Genomic DNA, 21372 nt, shown 5'->3' on the forward strand with positions numbered 1-21372 from the left:
AGAGAGTTCGCAAGTGCCTGTCGTCTGCGAGAAAAGTCCCGCGTTTGCAGCGAGCAGGCGTCGTAGCAGACGACACTTGTACCATTCCGCTCACGGGCGCAACGCTTTGCCACAATACAACATTTTTATTTCCAGAAATACTTGATGAGTATTCTTATATAAGAACATGCACGGTTGTTTTGCTCTTGAAAAAATGAATAAATAATCATTTTTTGGCGTTAAATTGGGAACAGAATCGCACAAGTATGCATACCCTGGTGTGTCCTGGTGACAAACCATAGTAAACCATGCTTCCGTCTCAAAGTCATACAAAGTTTTTGTAGCGTGTTGTACATTACATAACATACTGAAGAAATAAAATTAGATTTTATGCGATAATATTTGAGTTTAGTTTTGTTTACTGCGCCAGAAGCAAACGCCACTAGTCTAAAGACCGAAGTCAATCCGAAGCCTGTACTTCCCATCATTCCCATGTAGGTTGAGGCAACGCTCATGAGAACCCCCATAGACACTAGCGCCACATTTCCCTCTAGGTTATTTGTTTAGAAACTCTATGGCCCAGGCAATGGCCCAGGCCACCGTCGCGCATGCGCAGAGCATTTTATATACCACGTGACCTGGCTGTCAAATCAACTGGCGCCAACGAATTTGAACCGCGGTGTACGCGCGTTGTCCAAGCTTCTGCGGGCTCGCGGGTTACCTTTTCTAACACTTGCCCTTGTAACCGACGGCGTTTGTGCGCCGTTAGCTTGCTGGCATTAGACAGGCAGTTCCGAGCGTGCCAGAGTGAACTGGCGGTGCAATGGAGGGTGACGGCGGCGACTGGGAGCTGTCCAAGGAGAACATCCAGCCGCTGAGGCATGGCCGCGCCATGTCGTCGCTGCAGGCAGCACTGGCTCCACAGTGCCAAGAAAACCTCAGGCAGATACGACGGTGAGCGCCGTCCAATGCAGGCCTTGCGTTGCGAGGGGCGGTGCACTGCCACCGTGCCCGCAGCACGCCTGCGAGGCAACGTGCGCGAATGAGACAGTTTACATTGGCCTGGCAAGCTGGCTCCCGCGGAAAGCTTTAGTGGCGCGTTTTTGTCGGTCGAATGATTTGGTGGGTAGCTGGGGCCACTTAGGTGGTATTGCCTAACATGCAGTGAAGTACTCGCGGTTGTATGCTCACTACGGGCATGGCCGGTACTTGTGTATGGTGTACTAGAATGGGGCAGTGTTCGTCTTTACAGCAAAACAATAGGAGTAGCGGGGTTGGTTGGATTGGATGGAAGGTAGGAGCGTCCCCTTTGAAACGGGGTGATGGCAGTTGCCACCATGCTCAGCTTTTTATTTTGCCTTTTATTTTTATTTACCTGTGCTGTGTGTTATTAATTTTCTTTAAATACGTCTTCCTACCCTTTTAACCACCCGCCGTAGTTGCTCAGTGGCTATGGTGTTAGGCTGCTGAGCACGAGGCCGCGGGATCGAATCCCAGCCACGGCGGCCGCATTTCGATGGGGGCGAAATGCGAAAACACCCGTGTGCTTAGATTTAGGTGCACGTTAAAGAACCCCAGGTGGTCGAAATTTCCGGAGTCCTCCACTACGGCGTGCCTCATAATCAGAAAGTGGTTTTGGCACGTAAAACCCCATAATTTAATTTTTAAATTTTGCCCTTTTAACCTTATGTCCCCTCTCTGCTTTTGAGCCACCAATCCTCCAATCGCCTTTTGCTAATTCCCACCGCATGTTTATTTACATGACTACTGTTATCTCTGAACACTAGGGCCTAGTGTTCAGAGATTTCTACAGGTTTACTACACGCTGTACATGTGTCTTCTTCATTAAATTTCTTTTTATAGCTCCGCGTTTTAACACATCCTGACCTAGCTTCAAAGAGAAGGGCACTGCATCTTGAGTTATCATAAAACGCTTCCTTCCTGATCTGCTGTTTCCAGTATTGATATAGTTCAACACTATGCTTCTTTTCCATTGAATTTATCCTTCCGCGTTTTTAACATGTCGTTTAATGCTCTCTTTCTTCGTCCTCGTGTCTGGCATACTTACTGGTTAGCTTCCTAGTTCTTTTCCGCCATTGTGAGTCAATGCTCTTTCTGTATAGGTATTTAAATACCTTAGCTGCCCACCTGTTATCGTCCAATTTCCTCAGGTGTTTTTCGTATAGGATTTTACTCTTGAGCTTCCCGTGCTTCAAACGATGCCCAGCCCATATCCCCCTGTACTGCTTTGTTTGTGCTTTTCCCGTGGGCACCTAGTGCTAATCTTCCCACAGCTCTGATTTACTTCTAGTCTCGACTGAACATCTGCCATTAAACACAGGACCGCATTCCCAAAGTAAGCCCCGGCACCATTACTACCTTCCAAATACCTCTCAGTACCTCATACCTGTTGTACCCCCACAATGCCGTATGCTTCATTATTCCGGCATCTCTTCGCCATTTTGGTATGAGAGAATGTTTGTGCTTTTCCGTGTACATCTGCCCTTTGTTTATTCATACCTCGAGATATTTGTATTCGGCCACTCGGGGTATTTCATGGCCTTGTATTGTAAGCTCCTGATCACTTGTATTGTTGAAAACCATCCTACCGGACTTAGCTGCGCTAAAACTGAAACTTAAACTGTCTCCTTCGTCTCCACAGTAATTAACCAGAGTTTGCAAACCTTTCTGGCTCTCTGCTAACAGCACAATATCGTCCGCATACATTAAACCCGGTAGTCGTTGCTCAACAACCTTTCCGCCTAATCTGTACGACAGATTATACCCTAGATTGCTTCCTTGTAGCCTTCTTTCCATACTTATCATATAAAGCATGAACAGCAGCGGTGATATAGGACAACCTTGCCTTAATCCTTTGTGAGCCTCGACAGTTGTCGTACTCTTGATTTCTTTCCATGTTATTTCAACATTATTTTCTCGATATATTTCCTGTACAAAATCAATTACCTCATGACCGATACCTTCATCTTTTAATATGTTCCACACGAGTTCCCTGTTCACGTTGTTGTATGTACCGCTTATGTCCAGGAAGACTAAATACAGAGGTCTGTTTTCTGCCTTAGTTATTTCTTTGCACTGGGTAAGCACGAACAGGCTATCATCTAAGCGCCTACCACTTCTGAACCTGTTCTGAAGTTCTCCGAGTAGTCTATTACTTTCTACCCATGACTGCATTTTTAATTTCACTGCCTGCGTTGCCAGTGTATATAACTGATGTTATTGTAATTGGTTGGAAGGATTTTATGTTCATCTTATCACCTTTCCCTTTATAAATCAAATTTATTTTACTCTGTTTCCAGCTGTGCGGAATTTGCTTATTGGTTATGACTGCCTCCAATGCTTTTATCAGCGTTTCCTTGCTTCTTGGGCCAAGTTCATTAATTAACTTGATTGGAATTTCGTCTATCCCTGCGGCTGTGCATTTTGGAACATTTGCTTCCACCTTTTTCATGTTAAGATTGGTCAGTTCTAAGCGGTTTTCTGTTACGCCATCCTATGTTGCTCCCTCATTTGGGGAGATTACCCTAGCGTCTTTCCTAAGTGACTCAGCTATAACTGAACCAATGTAGTTCACAGCATCATCTCCCTCTAAACAATTTCTTTCGGAATCGTGGATCTGTTCCTGCTTTCTGTGATTCGCTTTACCCAGCCAGCTTATATGGTTCCAGAATTTTCTTGACCTCCCTTTATTAGTTGCATCGGGAACTTCAGCCAGCCGGCGATCAAAGGACTGCTTTATTTTAGCCTGGATGAGCACCTGCACTTGTTGTATCTTTTGTTTATAAGATTCCCATTTTTGGCCCATTTCCTCTTCAGATAACTGCACTCTCTTTGCTTATGTGTTCCTGAGATGCCAACCGTTGTTCGATGGCCTCCCTAATTTCCTTATTCCACCAACTTCGTGGCTTCCTCTTTCCTCTCCATCGGTTTACTTCTTTTTGTACTAATGAGTAGTTCTAACTGATTAACATCCCATGGAACATTTCCATGGGATGTTTCTCTATTGCTTCCTCTATGCAGGCTGCTATTTGCGCTATTTGTTCGTCATTTAATTTTGTGTACTCTTTTTGACTTCCCTGCATTTTTTTAAGCAGGGCTCCCAACTGTATACTAATACGCTTATGATCACTTCCGAGGCTGTACTTCCCCTCTTCGTCTATTTCCATTATTGCGAGCTTGCTGTACAACCCCTGCTACATCAGGCAGTAGTCAATGGTCATTTGTCTGTTACAGGACTCCCACGTGATTTGTCCCTCACACTTTGTTTCTCTATTTACTATAACAAGGTTGTGTCGCTCACAGAAGTCTAGCATCAACTTCCCATTATAATCTGTGTATCCATCCAGATCCTCGATGTGGCCATTCATCTCGCCCAGCAGACAAATATCGGCACCTTCTCCAAACTGCTTTATATCATCATTGAGGCACTTCACTAGATCCTTGTTCTCTTGCCTGTATTTGGCCCCTGTCTCTAAATAAACTACTCGTAGCCATGTCTCTTTACCGGCAATTGTACCTGATACCCAGACATGTTCTTTGCAAGTTAACTTTATTCTTTTCCAATTTGTTCCTTGATGTATCAGCATACCTACTCCTCCTCCCTTCCTCTCCATTGTTGTTCTATTGCTCCCTTCCCAGACGTAGCCTTCAATAAACGGTGGGTCTTCTAGATCCCTGAGATGTGATTCGCATAGCATAGCAAGTAGGCTTATACAACTACTTCTTCGTTCTTTAACTGCTGTTTTATTTCTAACCACTTTGCTCTCTTTCTACCGCCTTGCATGTTTATGTACCTGATCCTGGTGTCATTTATTTTTTGTAGTTTTCTTAGGACGCCTGTAGGGCGCAGCGATCGACTGGCGCGCCTAGCGCGCAAAATTTAAACATGTGCTAAACCCTGCATTCATAAGCTAAAACGCTCTCACAACAATTGAAGTTAATATAATTCACAAAAAATAAACACTACAGACTGTTAGGATACATCAGTAACGGCGCCTAAGCTTCCGCATTTCCAACCACAGATCATGCAGTGTTCCTGATCGTCCGCGCAGCGTTTCTGTTGCAGAAGACAAACACTTGTCTACTCATTCTGTTCTGTAAGCACGCATATGTTTTTAGTATTTAGAAACACAGGACGATAAGAAGCTCGAAAGGAGCACCTGCACTGTGCCTGGTGGGTTGCATGGGATTCTTTTCATGTTGCATCAGCCTGAAAAGCAGTCGCCAGGTTTCACTGAAGAAAACGAACTAACAAACTCGCACCGAGACGCACTCTCACAGATACTTACAAATCCAGCGCTTTCCGTGCACATAAAGAATGTGCGAATGCGGCAGGAAAAACCACACCAAGCAATCGGTGAGCTCTGCACGTATGTGCATGACCTCTGCGACAACCATAACTGCCGATCCTGGCGGCCCAGTGTTGTACCATTAGTTTTCCTCTTGCCAGCAGACTTCGTTTAAGCGACTGGTGGCACTGCAGTAGGATGGATGGATGTTATGAGCATCCCCTTTGGAACAGGGTGGTAGGTTGCGCCACCAAGCTCTTGCTATTATACTGCCTAATGTCCTACCTAGGTTAAAGAATAAAAAAGAGAAAAAAACATTATGAACTACCACGCCCAAATTTTCTGATCCCCGATTGCGAACTGTGCTTTCGTACGTCTCCGTCTTTTGTCGTTTCCCTACTTTTCTTCCACCAATCGCCTCTTACTAATGCCTATTGTGGACATGTTCGCTTTACCACTGCTTTCGCTGAACCCAAGGGCTTCAAGGCGGCCAGTGGTGCCCAAATCGACCGCTGGGTAGACGTCTTCACATTCTAATAAAACATGCTCCATAGTCTCTGTAGCTTTACCGCAGCAAGCAGATGCTTCTTCTTCCGTCTTATATCTCGCTTTCACGTCAATTAGAATATCGGCTATACCCGTTACCGCATCTAATCAAATCTAGGTCAGCCCCGATTCTAAACCGACCCCCGAATGTCTTAAGCCAGAAAAAAAAAAAGGCTTGAATGTAGGCCGAACAAAAAAAAAAGTGGTGCAGCGTTTACAAAATAACAGCATTTATTTATTATGAGCATGTTGAGCTTAGCGTTACCGCTCACGGTAACACTGAGCTTAGTGTCACCGCCGTTATCCTCGTCCCTACATAGCCCAGACCACACGTACGCGTGCGCAGACAGTGCGGCATTGCACACGTCGAAATACGGCGCGAACAGCTCCTTTCGCTTATTGCACGCTTATTTACTTATTTAGAAAGACCTCACAGGCCTACGAAGAGGCATAGCTTGAGGGGGCATATGGTACAGCGTATCAAAAGATAGTCAGTAAAAAGATATTGATGCATAAATGGATTCAAACATTGGCTCAAAGTGATGAAATTTACGTATGTACAGAAAGATGTCAAAAGCAAAGGAAAAAAGGAATGAACAGATAAGCATTGCATAAAAACAGTGGAGAGTTTTAGAATAGGGGCCTCAAAGAAATAGCATCGAAGCCACTGTACATGCGCGAGACGAAAACTGCGTTTGGGTGTTGCGTTGGGACCGCTATTTCACCGATTTAGCGGGAGCCCAAATAGCGGCCCCAAAAGCTTGGCGTCAACAAACATGGCGGCACCCATTGAAGTGACGGCTCTAAGCTAGCACCAAACTTGGTTCGATTCGTGGTGATGGGTGAAGTTTGCCAGCTAGAAGTGACTGCGGTTATCGCTTTCTCACAACTAGCGTGTGTTATGAAGATTAATTCATTAGACGCCGCCGATACCGAATTCGATTGTGGATTTTATGGCTCGTAGGCCCAACACGGCTGTAACGTTGGTTTGCTCAAAACTAAATGCAACTAATTGTTTGCTGCTTGCAGAATAACCTCTACATTGTAATTAAACGCGAATACACGCAAGTCAATATTACTGTTCCTACCATAAAATTGTATATTTTGTTTAATTATTTCTAATAGCTTTTCTTTGACGCCGTAGTGGTGCTGTCAGCGCAAGACGCTATCCGCAAGTAAAACACTCTTCACTCCTGCGTGCCCCAACGCTAACACCCGCAAAGCTCTTGGGGCCCCAAACTATTGGGCCCCTATTCTAAAACTCTAGTATCTCCTTATCAGCATCTTCCATATCGCTGTTCCCTCCTCGTTGAGGCACCATGGTGTCTACCAACCGGGAAAACCGGAAATTCTCAGGGACTTTGAATAGTCTGCAAATACTCAGTGATAACTCATGGAATTTCTGCTTCCATCAGGAAAAATTAGATGTAATTTTATTGAAAGGGAAAGAAAGTAGCAGTAATGCCGGCTCGCGTAACAGAGAGGGATCGTAACGAATCGTACTTGACGCCGTGTCGACAGTTGGAGGAGTTGCCATTGTACAGCCAATGGCCGACGGCATCGTGGCATCATCACGTACCCTATAGAGTCAATGTCTGAGAACGTCTGAAATTCTGGACGCAAGAGTCCTTCGCCGACCGATTTTCCGGACATTTTGCCGTGACAGCAGGTCCAAAACGGCATTAATCAAAGCCACCACTGCCGCCGTTTTGATTACCTCGCCGCCGTGATTTGAACGTTCGTTATTAAGCCTCTTACCGTTCAGCGCCATGTTTTTCATTGAAAGAATTCGCCGCTGTAAGCAATCACACCGTCTCCGTCTTTGTGGTCCTCGCGATTGGCTTCGAAGCTCGGAAAGTACAGCGCGTTGCATAATGATGGCTCCCAAAAGTCAGCTTTGCCTCAATACAGAAGTGTTGCGCCATGAAGCATAACAAGCGTGGGAAGGGGCAATTGTCACGGGACACAGTATTTATTCCTTAACCCTTTGAAGTTCGATTTTTTTATTGCAGATTCCAATTCTTCTTAGGGACTTAATTCGAAAAAAAATGTACCGTAAATTTTCTAGAGGGACCGTTAAGTGAGAAAAAAAATGTTTTGTGTTGGTATATATGTACTCTTCATTTATGAATAACAGTAAAAAAGGAAATAAACTTATAAGAATTAAAGATTTGTTGGATTGTAATAGTTCAAGGCTTTGAAAATGCCCACACGAGAATATTTCGCAACTCACCTGTTCCTGCTCTTACACTATTTTTTACGTCCATAGCATAATCAAGCTGCGTAGGTGCGTGCACTCAAGAAAACTGTGTGGTTTTGTGCCCGTCAAAAAAGCAAAACTTGTAACAGACTTCCGCTAATCTTCATCTTATCGCCAAGCAGAGGCAATTCGTTTTTGAGTGTCAAAAAAACAAAAAAAGCAGCGGAAACGCATGCACGGTGGTATCCTTCCTGTGCGCACTCTTGCGAGCACTAATCGAGCAAGAAACAAGTAGTAGCCCTTCGAGCGATTAGTAATGAGGTAGCCATCAGTTTTGCAACCGAAAGAAGCTGAAAGTGCACGCGGGACTAAACCCAAACCGCTGCCCGCCCGTGTGTGCTCCAATGCGCAAGCAGTAGTATGTAGACGCGCGGGAGCAAACTAGCTTTAAAACAAACCATGCAACGAAAACCGAGAGAGGGAGGCGCGCGAAAAAAATTGCTGGTATTCCCACTTAGTGGCAGCACATGATAGAAAAGAAAAGTTAAGAAATTGGCATGCTTTTTAAATGTACAGACAGCGCCGTAAATATACGTCATCAACCATTTTTGGACTTGTTCACAGTGCTGTATATTTATGTCATTGACCCTCAGAGAGTTAATTATACACTCATCCATCCGCCACCTCCTGCCACAGTGCGGGCACCGATATGCCTAATAAGCGTGCTGGTAGGCCTTTTCGGATGTGCCTGTGGCGATTTGAGCCTTTAATGGCAGTAAAAGGCATGCATTCATTTTTTCTGACTTCCTGATCTTACGCACGTTTCAGCGGCCCTTAGGCAGTCCGAAAAATCAGATGTTGACTGTATAGCTGACAAAGAGGGTGCTTCAGATGGTCCATGGGGCGAAAGCGCGATGGAAGGAGGACAATAACAGAAAGGACCTATGCATTAAGGAATGAATGGAAAAGGAACTGTGTCGCCTCTTCTTTGAAGGAGCTTGAGCTCAAAAAGCAAAGTGCTGGCTGATGCAAAGATGCAGGCGACCCTCATCCAAGCCAAAATAAACTCTTGAAAGCAGTGAAACACAAAACAGAGGCATTGTGCGCGGGCTGAGATTGTCAGGAGAGTTGAGGTTTGCACACCAGCTGTTGAGAATCTAATTTGTGACAAAGTTCGGGCCTCACACCAATGAGCTTGCTATAAATTGATAAGTAGCTCATATTGCCTTCAGTCACGTCCACATTTGTAAACGCGACCTATTTTTGTCACTTCTATGCAGTGGTAGCAAGGAATATAGCATGAACATTAAGCTTATGGCAAATTGAACATTCTGATAACCTAAATTACATACATATCACTCAGAAGCAAAATGGAAGTATCGCCACAGAATATCGCTTTGGTGAAGGTACCAGTACCATGTTTTACTTGATTCTTGATGTGTGGCATGTCGGCAGCAACCTTGAAATATATATATATTTTTCTTTCTTGAAATGCTTGAGGCTAATGAATAACTTGTGCATGTAATTCGACCGGGGGATTTAATCGTTTTCATGAAGAAACTGCATGACTGACTTTACAATATTCAAATATTTAGTTACTATTTAATTATGACTCATCATAAAATGCTCAGTCACTCTATCACCTTGATTTTCTTTCAGTAGAGTCTCAAGCATCACCTATGTTTCACACATGTATTGACATTCGATAATAATTCGTAACTGAAGTGGATATTCGAAAACATTTGTTTATGTATGCATCTCGTTTTTATTCGTATTTAGAATGTTCCACTTGACTTGCGATGAGTTTTACCATTTTTTTAAAAGATACTTTATTCCCTGTGTATTTTGCTAACCCCTCGCTTCAGATTTAAATAAAATGAAATAGATGGTACTCCTTACTATTCAAACTGGATTAAGTCGTTTTTTTAGCTAGCTTACTAGAGAGTGACAGCTTCGGACGACATAGTGCCAGCCTTCCTTGACATAAAACAGAGTTCTGTGTCACTCGGGGAATTTCGCAAAGGCACTCAGGGAATACATGGAACACTCGGGGAATTTGAAAATGTCAACTTGGTAGACACCCTGGTGTCTACGAAGTTCAAGTACAACTACCAAGTACAAATTAAAGCTTAGAAAAATAATAAAACACAAACTGAATGTCTGCTTGTTTTTGTTTTACTTCACACCGCAGCAAGAGCGATGCACTTCCGTTTCATCTGCTTGTTCACACGTCGTGCAGTCGCCTGCGCAGACACCAAAACTATGCCATTTTCTACCGTATTCCACCGCGGGATCATGCTCTGTGATCCGTTTGTGTCTGTTTCAGTATTTGTGCAGCACTGACTCATACCGCTAGTCAGGTGTCCTCATACACAGTGTGCAAAATTGTGTGCTGTGTGAAACGAGACAATCACAACAGCTTGCACGCGACGCCGTCAGTGCCTGTGGCGTTGCTGGGCTAAGCATGATTCCGTGGGATCAAATGCTGGCTACAGCAGATGCATTTTGATGGGGGTGAAATGAAAAATGTGTGTACTGTGCATTGGATGCATGTTAAAGATCTGATGGTGAAAATTACTTCGAACTACCTCACTATGGCATGCTTCATAATCTGATCGTGGCTTTGGCACATAAAACCCCACAATATGATTTTAACTTAGCAAAGCTGTGTCGACGTTTAAAAGTGTGCCATGACAGAGCACTTTAGATTTGTTATGTTAATGTCAGAACCATAGGAATTAGTCACGTAAGGTACAGAACAATATTGTATTGCTTCCAACTTTTTAATGAGAACTTTAGTGTTGAGGACTTATACCAAAGCATGTTAGAGTATCGAATGCATGTTAAAAAAATATTGAATTTGTTACGCATCAAGTGGAGCTTGCTTAGAACTACTTATAATAAAGTTAGAATGTCCAGCTTTTAAGGTGATGTGCTCCACATGTTTGTCCCATGTAATGCCTGGCACGCACGCACGCACAGAACACCCAGGTATTTTTCGTGATCTCCTTTTTGATTAGAATTTTTACCAGATTGCGGTAGCAACTAGCTTTCTGTGCAAGTGGATGTGACTACATTTTGCAGCATTGAGGTTCATGTGCCATTTGTGGCACCAATAAAATATCAAGTCATGGTCAGCCTGCAAAGAAGCATGTCCCTATAAACGATGCAATGGTCTGCATACAACCTAATGTGAGATGTGCTTAGACAGACGATATTAACCCTTCAAAGGTCAAAGACGTAAGCACGGCGCTGCAAACGAGTCCCAAATGGTCGATGCTGTATACGCACCTACGATGCCGTCTATATGTTTGAAAAATGCGACTCTTGTTCAACTCTGTTGCCCAGAAAATGCTGCCACCATGTGTGGATACAAGGAATTTTTTTTTGCTCTGTAGTATCTTGGTTTTTATAGCGTGGCTTCCTTCTCTCAGCAATCACTTGCATGGTCCTCTTTGGCCAGACCTGGCCCTTGTGCCATAAACACCACATATCATCATCATTCCTTATGCCATCAAGTCGGCAACTGCTTGTCTATCCGCGTGCACAGGTCGGTTAGTCTTGCGATCTGTTTCCATTTGTCACTTATCACTTTCCATTTGGTTTTTAATCTCTCAAAGGGTCAGCACTTGATGCTCGCTAACTTTTTGCCCACAGGGGTGCGATTACATCTGTTCACAAGCAGGTGCTTGTATATACAAAAGATGCCACAGTATACTAACGATGCTGCCATGCCTACATTTCTTTTCTTGAGACTCGAGAAAACTGATCGGCCCTTGTTGGCGATGGGACGAAGGATTACTGTAACTTTCTTACTAGTTTGGTTTTTCTGACGGGCACACAACCCTAAACTTTTCTTGCATGCGCTCACACACAGAATTAGACTATGCTACGGATGTGCGTGCTGGTTCCTCTTCTTCAAGTGAGTTGAGCAGTGATTCCTTCAATGTGGCCCAAGTGCCCAATCGTAATACAGTTGAAACCTACGGTAACAACATTCTGCAACAATGAAATTCTAGTGACAACAAAATATTTTCGTATATCTGGCAAACACTTAAAGGATTCAGTATATTTTGTACCTCTTGACAATGAAATCTCGCGGAATGTAACCCTGTATAGTGCATACTCAGCATACTCGCACAATGCTAGCGGACCCAAAAAGGACTCATTTGCTTCGTACCTAAATTGCATAAAATGCCACATTACGTTTGCATGGGCACCGACATTTTCGTTCACAAAAGCCATCAAGCACCGAAAGTGATCGTATGCACTGGAAACACGTCATGGTCACCATCTTGTCTGCTAATCGCCTGTTTTAAGTGGTACACATGTTGCTACTGACATGTGATGGACAATTTTTGTGCCCGTAGCGCAGTGCATAATGTGCTGCTCAGTGATAAAAGTGCTAAAGAATTCATGTCTCACTGACATCGTTGAGTGATCGTCCAGAAATATGTGCTCTTGTAACAAGAACACTGCTTTCACTGCCATGCAACAAGCCTCCTTTACAGATTTGGCACAAATCCACACATAGTTCGGCGCAGGGCATAGATTTGTGCGAAGGGGCTGTAATCTGGATTGATCACTTTGAAGGGAATACGAGATACAATACGAGAAGGGGACACTGCAGCGGCAGTTCATTGGGCAAACTCTTGCCTGAGAGCAAGCGAACGAACTTGGCGACGGCGAAAACGGCAGGTGCGTACGGCAGCGGTCAGACTAAGCCAGCGCAAGGGGCGGTCCTTTATTTGTGCGTTGCATCGCGGAATATTCTAGACGTGTCCACAATCGAGATGCGTTCAACGACGCCGCACACGTTACTGTGCGTAGACAAAAAAGTGATAACACACATGAATGGTGAGGTAGAAATAAATGCAAGTGGCAATATCGTGGTTTTGGCTCGCAAAGCCCCATAATTAAATTTAGAATGGTATGGCAGCTAAACTATTAATCCAAGATAGGTGAAAATTTCCATGATCATGCATCGGCCGCTGTAGAATCCAAAAATGACATTTTCAAATATTTTCCCATGATTTATCGACTCGTGTGCCCCTTTGATGCATTCTATGTACCCCTTTATACATACCGTAAACTCTTAATACATAATAAAGCTGCTTTACTCTAATTATTGCCTTGTTCCTCATTTCTCCCAAGTTCCAACCCAAATGCATACATTTTAAATCGGATTACTCGAGGCACTCCGATAAACTTCTCCACTTGGAGCAAACTGGCAAGGGGCATGTGCGCGCTCGCAGCGGCGCCTTTCGTGCCGATGCTCTCGGTTGCCAGCTACGCGTGCCACCTGTGCGCACCCTTTTCCTCCGTGCCAGTACCTGGGTGTGGCTGGTGGGGAGCACACTTGCAGCGGTGCTCGTGGCCCGTCCTTCTCACGCCATGCACCTTCCCTCACCCTTCGGATTGTTATTTTTGATTGATCCAATCGTGCGCAGCACGTCGATAGTTGCGATTGCCGGATATACGATCACTGGGACAGAGAGCAACTGTCATTGCGCTGGCGCCAGTGAAAACAAACCGAGGAAACAAAGCGCACGGCCAACAGAGTGCGAGCGCACGTGCATGCGTTTCCATGGAAACGGCGGCAGTGCAACCGCACGACTTAGCTCCACCAACAGGGAGACGCAGATGAGCCCGGACCTCCTCACCTGCCCTCTATCGCTGGCTCGAGTGGCAAGGTAAAAGAATGTAGTTTTATTTGGGCGGCCTGTTTGCACCAAGTGAGTGGTCTTTTTCCTCCGTAATGCACTGGCATGTTGTTGGTGGCGGCCGGCGGTGCTGCCTTGGCACTGTGGCTATGGTGGCTGCTGCATTGTGGAAGTAGTCCACAACGGAACAGACAAATATTACACTGCACCGCCTTCTGCATGCCCAAAGTCACCTGCACCAAGGCCCTATTGGTTCCCTCTCGCAGCTTGTGCAAAGGAGCCAATCGCGACCAAGAAATTAGATCATCATAATTTATTTTCCCTTAAGTACCCCATGGGGCATTACATAAGGGGAGGGGGGGGGGGGTGTTCTCTTCTTGTTTTGCGCTGTTATACTCATATTGAATTCGTGTTCAGCTTGAAAATGTCTCGGAGATATTGCAGCAGGCACACGTTGATATTGAGACCACCTTGTGCTTTTTTGCAGCACTCCTGTGCTGATCCCAGGCTCGCGGCAAGCCCTCAGGTAAGTATGGAAAACGCAATGAATGGTTTGTTTGCGTGTTGACAAAGACCTGTGATATGGCTCAAGTGCATGTCAAATTATCTTTCATGTATAGAAGTGTAACAGAATGTCAAGGATGGTAGCTGTGTAATGGAAGCTAAATGCAGTAGAGCCTCATTCCCACATTTTTCAAGGGATTGCAGAAACAGGACACAACAGCCGGAAATATGCAACAATGAGGAATGCCCCAAATTGCCACAGCAACGTCGGAAACAGCTCTAAATGGCTGCCACTACAGTTATTAGAAGTATTGGTGCTTGTTCTGTGAACGGAGACGGCGCATGCACGCATGTATAATCAAAGGACACATACTTTTATGTTGCGTGAGAAAGGCCCCTTTTCACTCTTGATATGCCTCGCTGCATAACATGGCTGTATGTGGTGAAACTGACTTCAGAGAACCAGCCAAACAAACAAACAAAAAAAAGCACAACTGTGCAGAGACGTGCTTATAGCGGCTGACCATTGCATAATCCCAGCGTTTTGAAGCAGGTCCATGGACAAGGCTTAACTGCAAGTATGCATTTATCACCTTTATAGTAATGTTCCGAGAGTTAATTTGCCTCTGCACTGTTGAACTTGCATGACTGCTGCATTCGAATGCAATGCAAGATATGGGAACATTGCACAATGGCGCATCAAGTGGGAACATAATACACAGCTGGCAATGGGCTTTAAGTCCTACTGCGAATATATGATGTAGTAGCCAGGAAAACCCAACAGCAAGGAACATATCAATGGGGTTCCACTGTACTTGGGTTACCTCGTGCAGCTTCATTCACGGTGCAGCCGACAGAATTCCTAGCTTACCCAAGCGAGCGCTGGCTTCTGTGTATGGCAGTGCCTTAGTGAAGGAGAGATTTTGCAAGACAGTCTATGTGGAATGCTTACTTGCAAAGCGCATGCAGAGACGAGTGTCGTCTTCTAGGGTGTTCCTTATTCTCAATGCAATCCTGCCTCTATTAGCACAGTATACACTTGCAATGAGCACGCGTCGTGCTTATGTGTAGCAACCACGCATGCCTAAACATGAGCATCCGAGGCACAGGTATTTTCTACTTAAAAGTCTGAACCTATTTTGTAGAAAGCTGTTATGAACACTATCCGCTGTGTAGTATACGCAGCCGTCTGAAGTTGCTACTAGTTTGCATTGCGCTAATAGGCGGCTTGTGTTGGGAAGAAGAGACAGGCTAGGCAGATTATGCTCCTGTCTACATGCTTTTTGCGAACATGCAGTTAACATTGACCATCACGTAGTTGCTAATTGTTCATGTTTAAAATAAGTTCAGCTGCATTTGTAAATTGCTCTTCTGCAATACGAAGCAGGGCCACTTTCACAGTGAGTAGACTTGGTAAGCCAGAAAAGGCGTATAAACGAGACGGGTGGTAATGCCACCTTGACCTACCAGCTTGCCATGAATTTTTCTGCTTGGGCCTCGTTAAGCTTTTATTGGGACAAATGGGCTACATTGTCTTTTAAATGAGCCAGAGACTGAACTTGATAACCTGTGGTGTTTTTACTGCACCACAGCTGCCTACATGAAAAAATGCCTTCAAATCCATGACATCACTCCGATGTACCAGCAATGAAATTTAGGTATGAAATTCATTTTTGAAGTTTGGTCTTTGTCTTGTCTAGTAATTTACCTCATACCACCAAATTTAGAGAATATAGTTTTGAAGGAGCATTTTATTAGCTTCAACTGGTTTAGTGTTTTGTAATGACTTACCAATGTGACTGGCAACAACCACAGTAACGCTTCTTGATCTCATCATTAGATATGTTGAGTTGCGCTGTGCGCAGTCTGATGTCTAACTACTGCCTCAGCAACCATCTCCCAACATTTATTTCTGGAAATGAATCTTGTAGAGTTATTGATCACTACACCAGTAGCATACCTTTCTTATAGATCAATTAACTCTTTCACATTAACCACTTTTCATGAATCTTTCGAACATGTAAGCTGGGATGATGCTCTGAGTGAACATAATCCAGAAGCTGCCTACGACAGGTTCTTAAAACAGTTTACATCTACAATTCATGCTTTACACAAAAAACATTTAAACGACCAAATAACGTTCGTAAGCCATGGATAACAACTGACCTTTTGCATTGAATAAAAAAACGAGAACAGAATACTTTTTTTTATTCACATACCTTCATTATTTCAAACTAGATGTCCTGGTGCACTTGTCGCTTTCAAAGAACATGGAAATCACATCATTAAATAACTTTCTGTTGCTAAAAGCAGATGCTATTGTAAACACTTGATTTCACTGAGGCAATACACTGGGGACATGTGGTGCAAACTAAATGCAATATTTGGCAGAAGTACTGAACAACATGAAGATTTTTGGAGCATTACTAGCAAATGCATTTAACCGTTCATTTCTATTCTCCCATTATTTTTCGAAGGCGACAGCCTGTCTTACATGCAGCTGTGCTATGAGCATATACAGTGAAAGCTCGTTAATTCGAACTTCAATAATTCGAATTTATGGATAATTCGAACTGTACGATTTGGTCCGGCCAAGCTCCACAAAAGTGTATGTATAAAAAAGTCCGTTAATTCGAACGCGAGAAGGTTCCCTCACGGATAATTCGAACTACGCTCGCCTGGCACACGGCCAGAGAAACGCGCCTACTGCTGACACACAAGGCTGTATTGCCTCCGAAACGGAGAGAACGGCGAGAGAAGGCAAAATCGGAAAAAAATCTAACCGACGCGGGGTCAGCCAGAAGGCAGCGGCGGCTGCCGCCTCTCCGTTCTACGTAACCTCCGAGACTTCATGCCCGTTGCGAATCTCGGAGGCTTTGCAAATCTTGTACAGCTGCTAATGTTGTGCTAATGTTGTGTTGTAAGATGGCACGGCAAGCGCCATCTCCGAAACACAGCGAATCAAGTACGTCGCAGCTGAGCTTGCAATCAAGAACCAACGAATCAGGGCCTTCGCCACCTTGACATGTTCAGCGTCTTTGTCTCGGCAGTCTTTGTGGGTTGTGCACGTCTGTTTTCAGCTTAGGAGGTATCAGCCGTCGCGATTGATTGTGATGGTTTTAATCCTCGGCTAACGTTCGTTTCGGTGGACATCGGTAGTGTGACACAGTCGGACCCAGAGCTTCGACTTCAAGATGGCGTGTGTCCGCGGCACACGCCATCACTTCCTGACACGTCAAATTTCTGACATGCCCTACTGCTTCCAAATCGCAGTGTACTGTTGCTCTGCTTCACTTTCGTTAGTTCGAACTTTCGTTAATTCGAACTGAAGCGGCTTCCCCTTGCGGTTCGAATTAACGAGCTTTTACTGTATAGTGTTTCAGCAACCAGTATCTGAATAGGAAGTTATTACAATCTACACACAACCTACATGTTCGGACAGGCCGCCATTGGAATCTGAACCTGGCAACATTTAACACTAGAATGTCATCTAGTGAGGCAAGTCTAGCAGTGCCATTGGAGGAATTAGCGGGCAGTAAATGGGATATAATAGGACCCAGTGAGGCTATGAGGACCGAAGAAGCATATACAGTGCTAAAAAGCGGGCACGTCCTGTGCTACCGGGGCTTAGCGGAGACGAGAACTAGGAGTCGGATTCCTGATTAATAAGGATATAGCTGGTAACATACAGGTATTCTATAGCATTAACGAGAGGGTGGCAGGCCTTGTTGTGAATATTTATACAAGGTACAAATTGAAGGTCGTACAGTTCTACGCCCCTATGTCCAGTCATGATGACCAAGAAGTCGAAAGCTTCTATGAAGACGTGGAATCGGCGATGGGTAAAGTCAAAACAAAATACACTATAGTGATGGGCGACTTCAATGCCAAGGTGGGTAAGAAGCAGGCTGGAGACAAGTCAATGGGGGAATATGGCATAGGCACTAGGAATAGCAGGGGAGAGCTATTAGTAGACTTTGCGGAACAGAATAATATGCGGATAATGAGTACCTTCTTCCCCAAGCGGGATAGCCGAAAGCGGACGTGGATGAGCCCGAACGGCGAGACTAGAAATGAAATAGGCTTTATATTCTATGCTAACCCTGGCATCATACAAGACGTGGACGTGCTCAGCAAGGTGCGCTGCAGTGACCATAGGATGGTAAGAACTCGAATTAGCCTAAACCTGAGGAGGGAACAGAAAAAACTGCCACATAAAAAGCCGATCAATGAGTTAGCGGTAAGAGGGAAAATAGAGCAATCCCAGATCAAGCTACAGAACAGGTATTCGGCTTTGACTCAGGAAGAGGACCTTAGTGTTGAAGCAATGAACGACAATCTTGTGGGCATGTTTAAGTAGTGTGCAATAGAAGTCTGTGGTAACTCCGTTATACAGGATACCAGTAAGCTATCGCAGGAGACGAAAGATCTGATCAAGACAAGAAACGCCAATGTATGAAAGCCTCTAACCCTACAGCTAGAATAGAACTTGCAGAACTTTCCAAGTTAATCAACAAGCCTAAGACAGCTGATATAAGGAAGTATAATGTGGATAGAATTGAACATGCTCTCAGGAACGGAGGGAGCCTGATGAAAGTGAAGAAGAAACTAGGAATAGGCAAAAATCATATTTGTGCGTTAAGAGACAAAGCCGGCAATATCATTACTAATATGGATGAGATAGTTCAAGTGGCTGAGGAGTTCTATAGAGATTTATACAGTACCAGTGGCACCCACGATGATAATGGAAGAGAGAATAATCTAGAGGTATTTGAAATCTCACAAATAAGTGAGATTTTTGTAAGAATAAGTGACTCACTTTTCTGGTATGTTGCCTAGAGGCAACATACCAGGAAAGCATTTTCTTGCCGAATTTTGGTGCGGAGTACAATGTTTCTGGCTAGGAATTTTTGGCCGACGCTGAATGACAGCCAGCAACCTGGCTGTCATTGGCTGTCACCTGGTTTAGAGCTGGAACATAGAACTAGGAAGAAGTTTGGCACGTGACTTGCTTTCTTTTGAACGGCAGATCCAAGATCTCCGGCTGTTTCACATGTGATGTAAAATAAACGAAATGTACATCAATGGGTCACATTCAATGCACAAATTCTAAAAGACACCATAGGTGGCTCAGTATGAAGCAGACTTCCAATTTCTTGCTGTGTGTTTGCCCCTGTATTGTTGAAAAAGATGCTGCAAAGTATTTTTACTCTTCATTGATTATGTTCATTCTCATTGTGTGTGCACATTAAGACAGAAAAAATGTTTTCTCAGTGTTCATTTTTCTTTCCCTACGGGTTTAAGAACTGGTGATAATTTATTGGGACCAGCTGCTTTCGATGTATCTATTTGTCATACCAAGCAGTCAACATCATTAATGTCAATCTGAATGTCTAGCATAAAAGACTGGGTTATGGGAAGTGCTGCCACCATGCATGGCACACTTTGAATGAATACAAGTCAAGTATTGCTTTGAACTTAAGCCTTATATTCTGTGTGGGATTTTATAGTACAGTCAAACCTCAATACAGTGAAACCTCGTTACTGCAAACACAGCATTACCGAACATCTCTGAAGTCCCCTGCTCAGTGCTTGTAGTTTCAATGTAAAAATATTTCAGTACTACGAACTTCGTAATACTGAACGTTTCAGAAGAATGACCATTATTCAGTTTCTGTGTCATGTTAACATCTCGGTACTACAATTTAATGTTCCAACGTTTCGGTATTCTTAGATTTCCCTGTATCCTTCACTCAGCCGGAGCAGTAGGCTAGCAGACAAGGCATAGAGACCGGATGCCGCAGTGCTTGGGTTCGGAGAACCTGAGACGGCGCTGGAGGGGAAAACGCGGGAGGGAACTTTTTTCTAGTGCAAATGCGACATCGCGTGTTTCTAGTGCATGTTCCGCCCAGACAAGTGTCGCCTAGCAACTCCTCTTGCCTTTGTTTCTGCGCACGCCCCTTCTTTCTTTCACACTTCTTTTTGTGGCCATATCAGCTAGGTGCGTGGGGAAATTTAACCTCTGGGCTTGGGGGGTATGCCACATGGATGCAGTTTCGGGATGGTCTCGCTTACACTTTGGAATAGTTCAGGTGTCCACCTCAAGCGAAACAGTTGCAGTGTCCCCGGCAAGGAATGTTGAAAGCAAACAAACAGACAAAAAATGTTGTGCTTTGGAGGCAACAGGGAGCTTCCTCTTTGTCAGTGGTTTTCTTGGCGTCAGCATCTTTATTGTGCGTGCCACTCTTATTATACAGTGCTTTGGTGGTGTGTGTGGTGCCAGAATCTACAGATTTGATGTTGGCTGAGAGCCAACAGCGATGCTTTCATGGATAGCTCAAATGGTGGCAACTTTTGAACTGGTAGGTTTATGGGTGGAATGGTTAATTTTGTGGCTTTCACTATAACAACCTTTCAGAATAAAGAACAATTTGTTGCGGTCCCCTGAAGTTCGTTATGTTGAGATTTTGCTGTATATAACAAAATTTAATTAAATTCATGATGCAACTATTTTCATTTCCAAGTTTAAGTTCCGTTGAAAGACGTATATATCTTTTTTTTTTGCTATTTAACAAACTAATTTTATGATGAGGTTTCAATTTAACAAAGTTTTCGGTCATTCCAAGCATGTAGTTGAAGCTTGTATAGCTAACAAATCTGGCAAGAAGCTACAAAAATGTCCTCCCAGGCAAAAGTTATTCCAAGCGTCCTTCCGCATTGCTGTACTAGAATGCCAGCAAACTTGAGGAAGGAAAAAAAATGAGAAGCATGCATAGACAAAGTGACAGGAAGGCGCCTGGACTAACAACTGAACTTTAATCTTGAAAACATCCCACAAGTCCGTAATGAACGTGTGCAAGGCACAGCATAACAAGTGCACAGTAATCACCTTATATATACAAGGCAACACTAATAAAGAAATTAAAGCTGTTTCTTAGTTAGGAACACCGATGGTGCGCTTACAGACTGCTCGGGGTAAAGTTTATTGATATGATAGGCCTCAACTTTTTCCTGTCGAGTCTTAGCCTTCGCCACGACTGATGTGTTGCTGAAGATGGGAGTGCAATCGCACTCCTTACAGTGTAGCAGGAGATCGCCACCCATGCCTGTGGGTACCACATTGTCATGCTCACTTATCTGATCATTCAGCTCTGTACCAAATAGAAGCAGT

At 44.1% G+C, this 21372-nt stretch overlaps 1 protein-coding gene across 10 annotated transcripts in view; it reads left to right on the plus strand.

Annotated features, from left to right (window-relative positions):
• Positions 1-629: 629 nt before the first annotated feature.
• Positions 630-21372, plus strand: part of LOC135915696 (uncharacterized) — a 293473-nt gene continuing 272730 nt past the window's right edge. For 5 of the 10 annotated variants that reach the window (XR_011509490.1, XM_070528628.1, XM_070528626.1 and 2 more), the window contains exons 1-2: positions 633-933; positions 14185-14223. Coding sequence is in view for 9 of the 10 variants with exons in the window: in XM_070528628.1 (XP_070384729.1) it covers positions 803-933; positions 14185-14223 (170 nt within the window). In the remaining variant the exon portion in view is untranslated. Of the gene's footprint in view, positions 934-14184; positions 14224-15793; positions 15860-21372 lie in introns of all 10 variants that reach the window. The other 5 variants (XM_070528621.1, XM_070528623.1, XM_070528624.1 and 2 more) reach the window with 4 other exon arrangements.

Source organism: Dermacentor albipictus, unplaced genomic scaffold (genome assembly GCF_038994185.2).
Source record: "Dermacentor albipictus isolate Rhodes 1998 colony unplaced genomic scaffold, USDA_Dalb.pri_finalv2 scaffold_13, whole genome shotgun sequence".
NCBI classification, from domain to species: Eukaryota; Metazoa; Arthropoda; class Arachnida; order Ixodida; family Ixodidae; genus Dermacentor; species Dermacentor albipictus.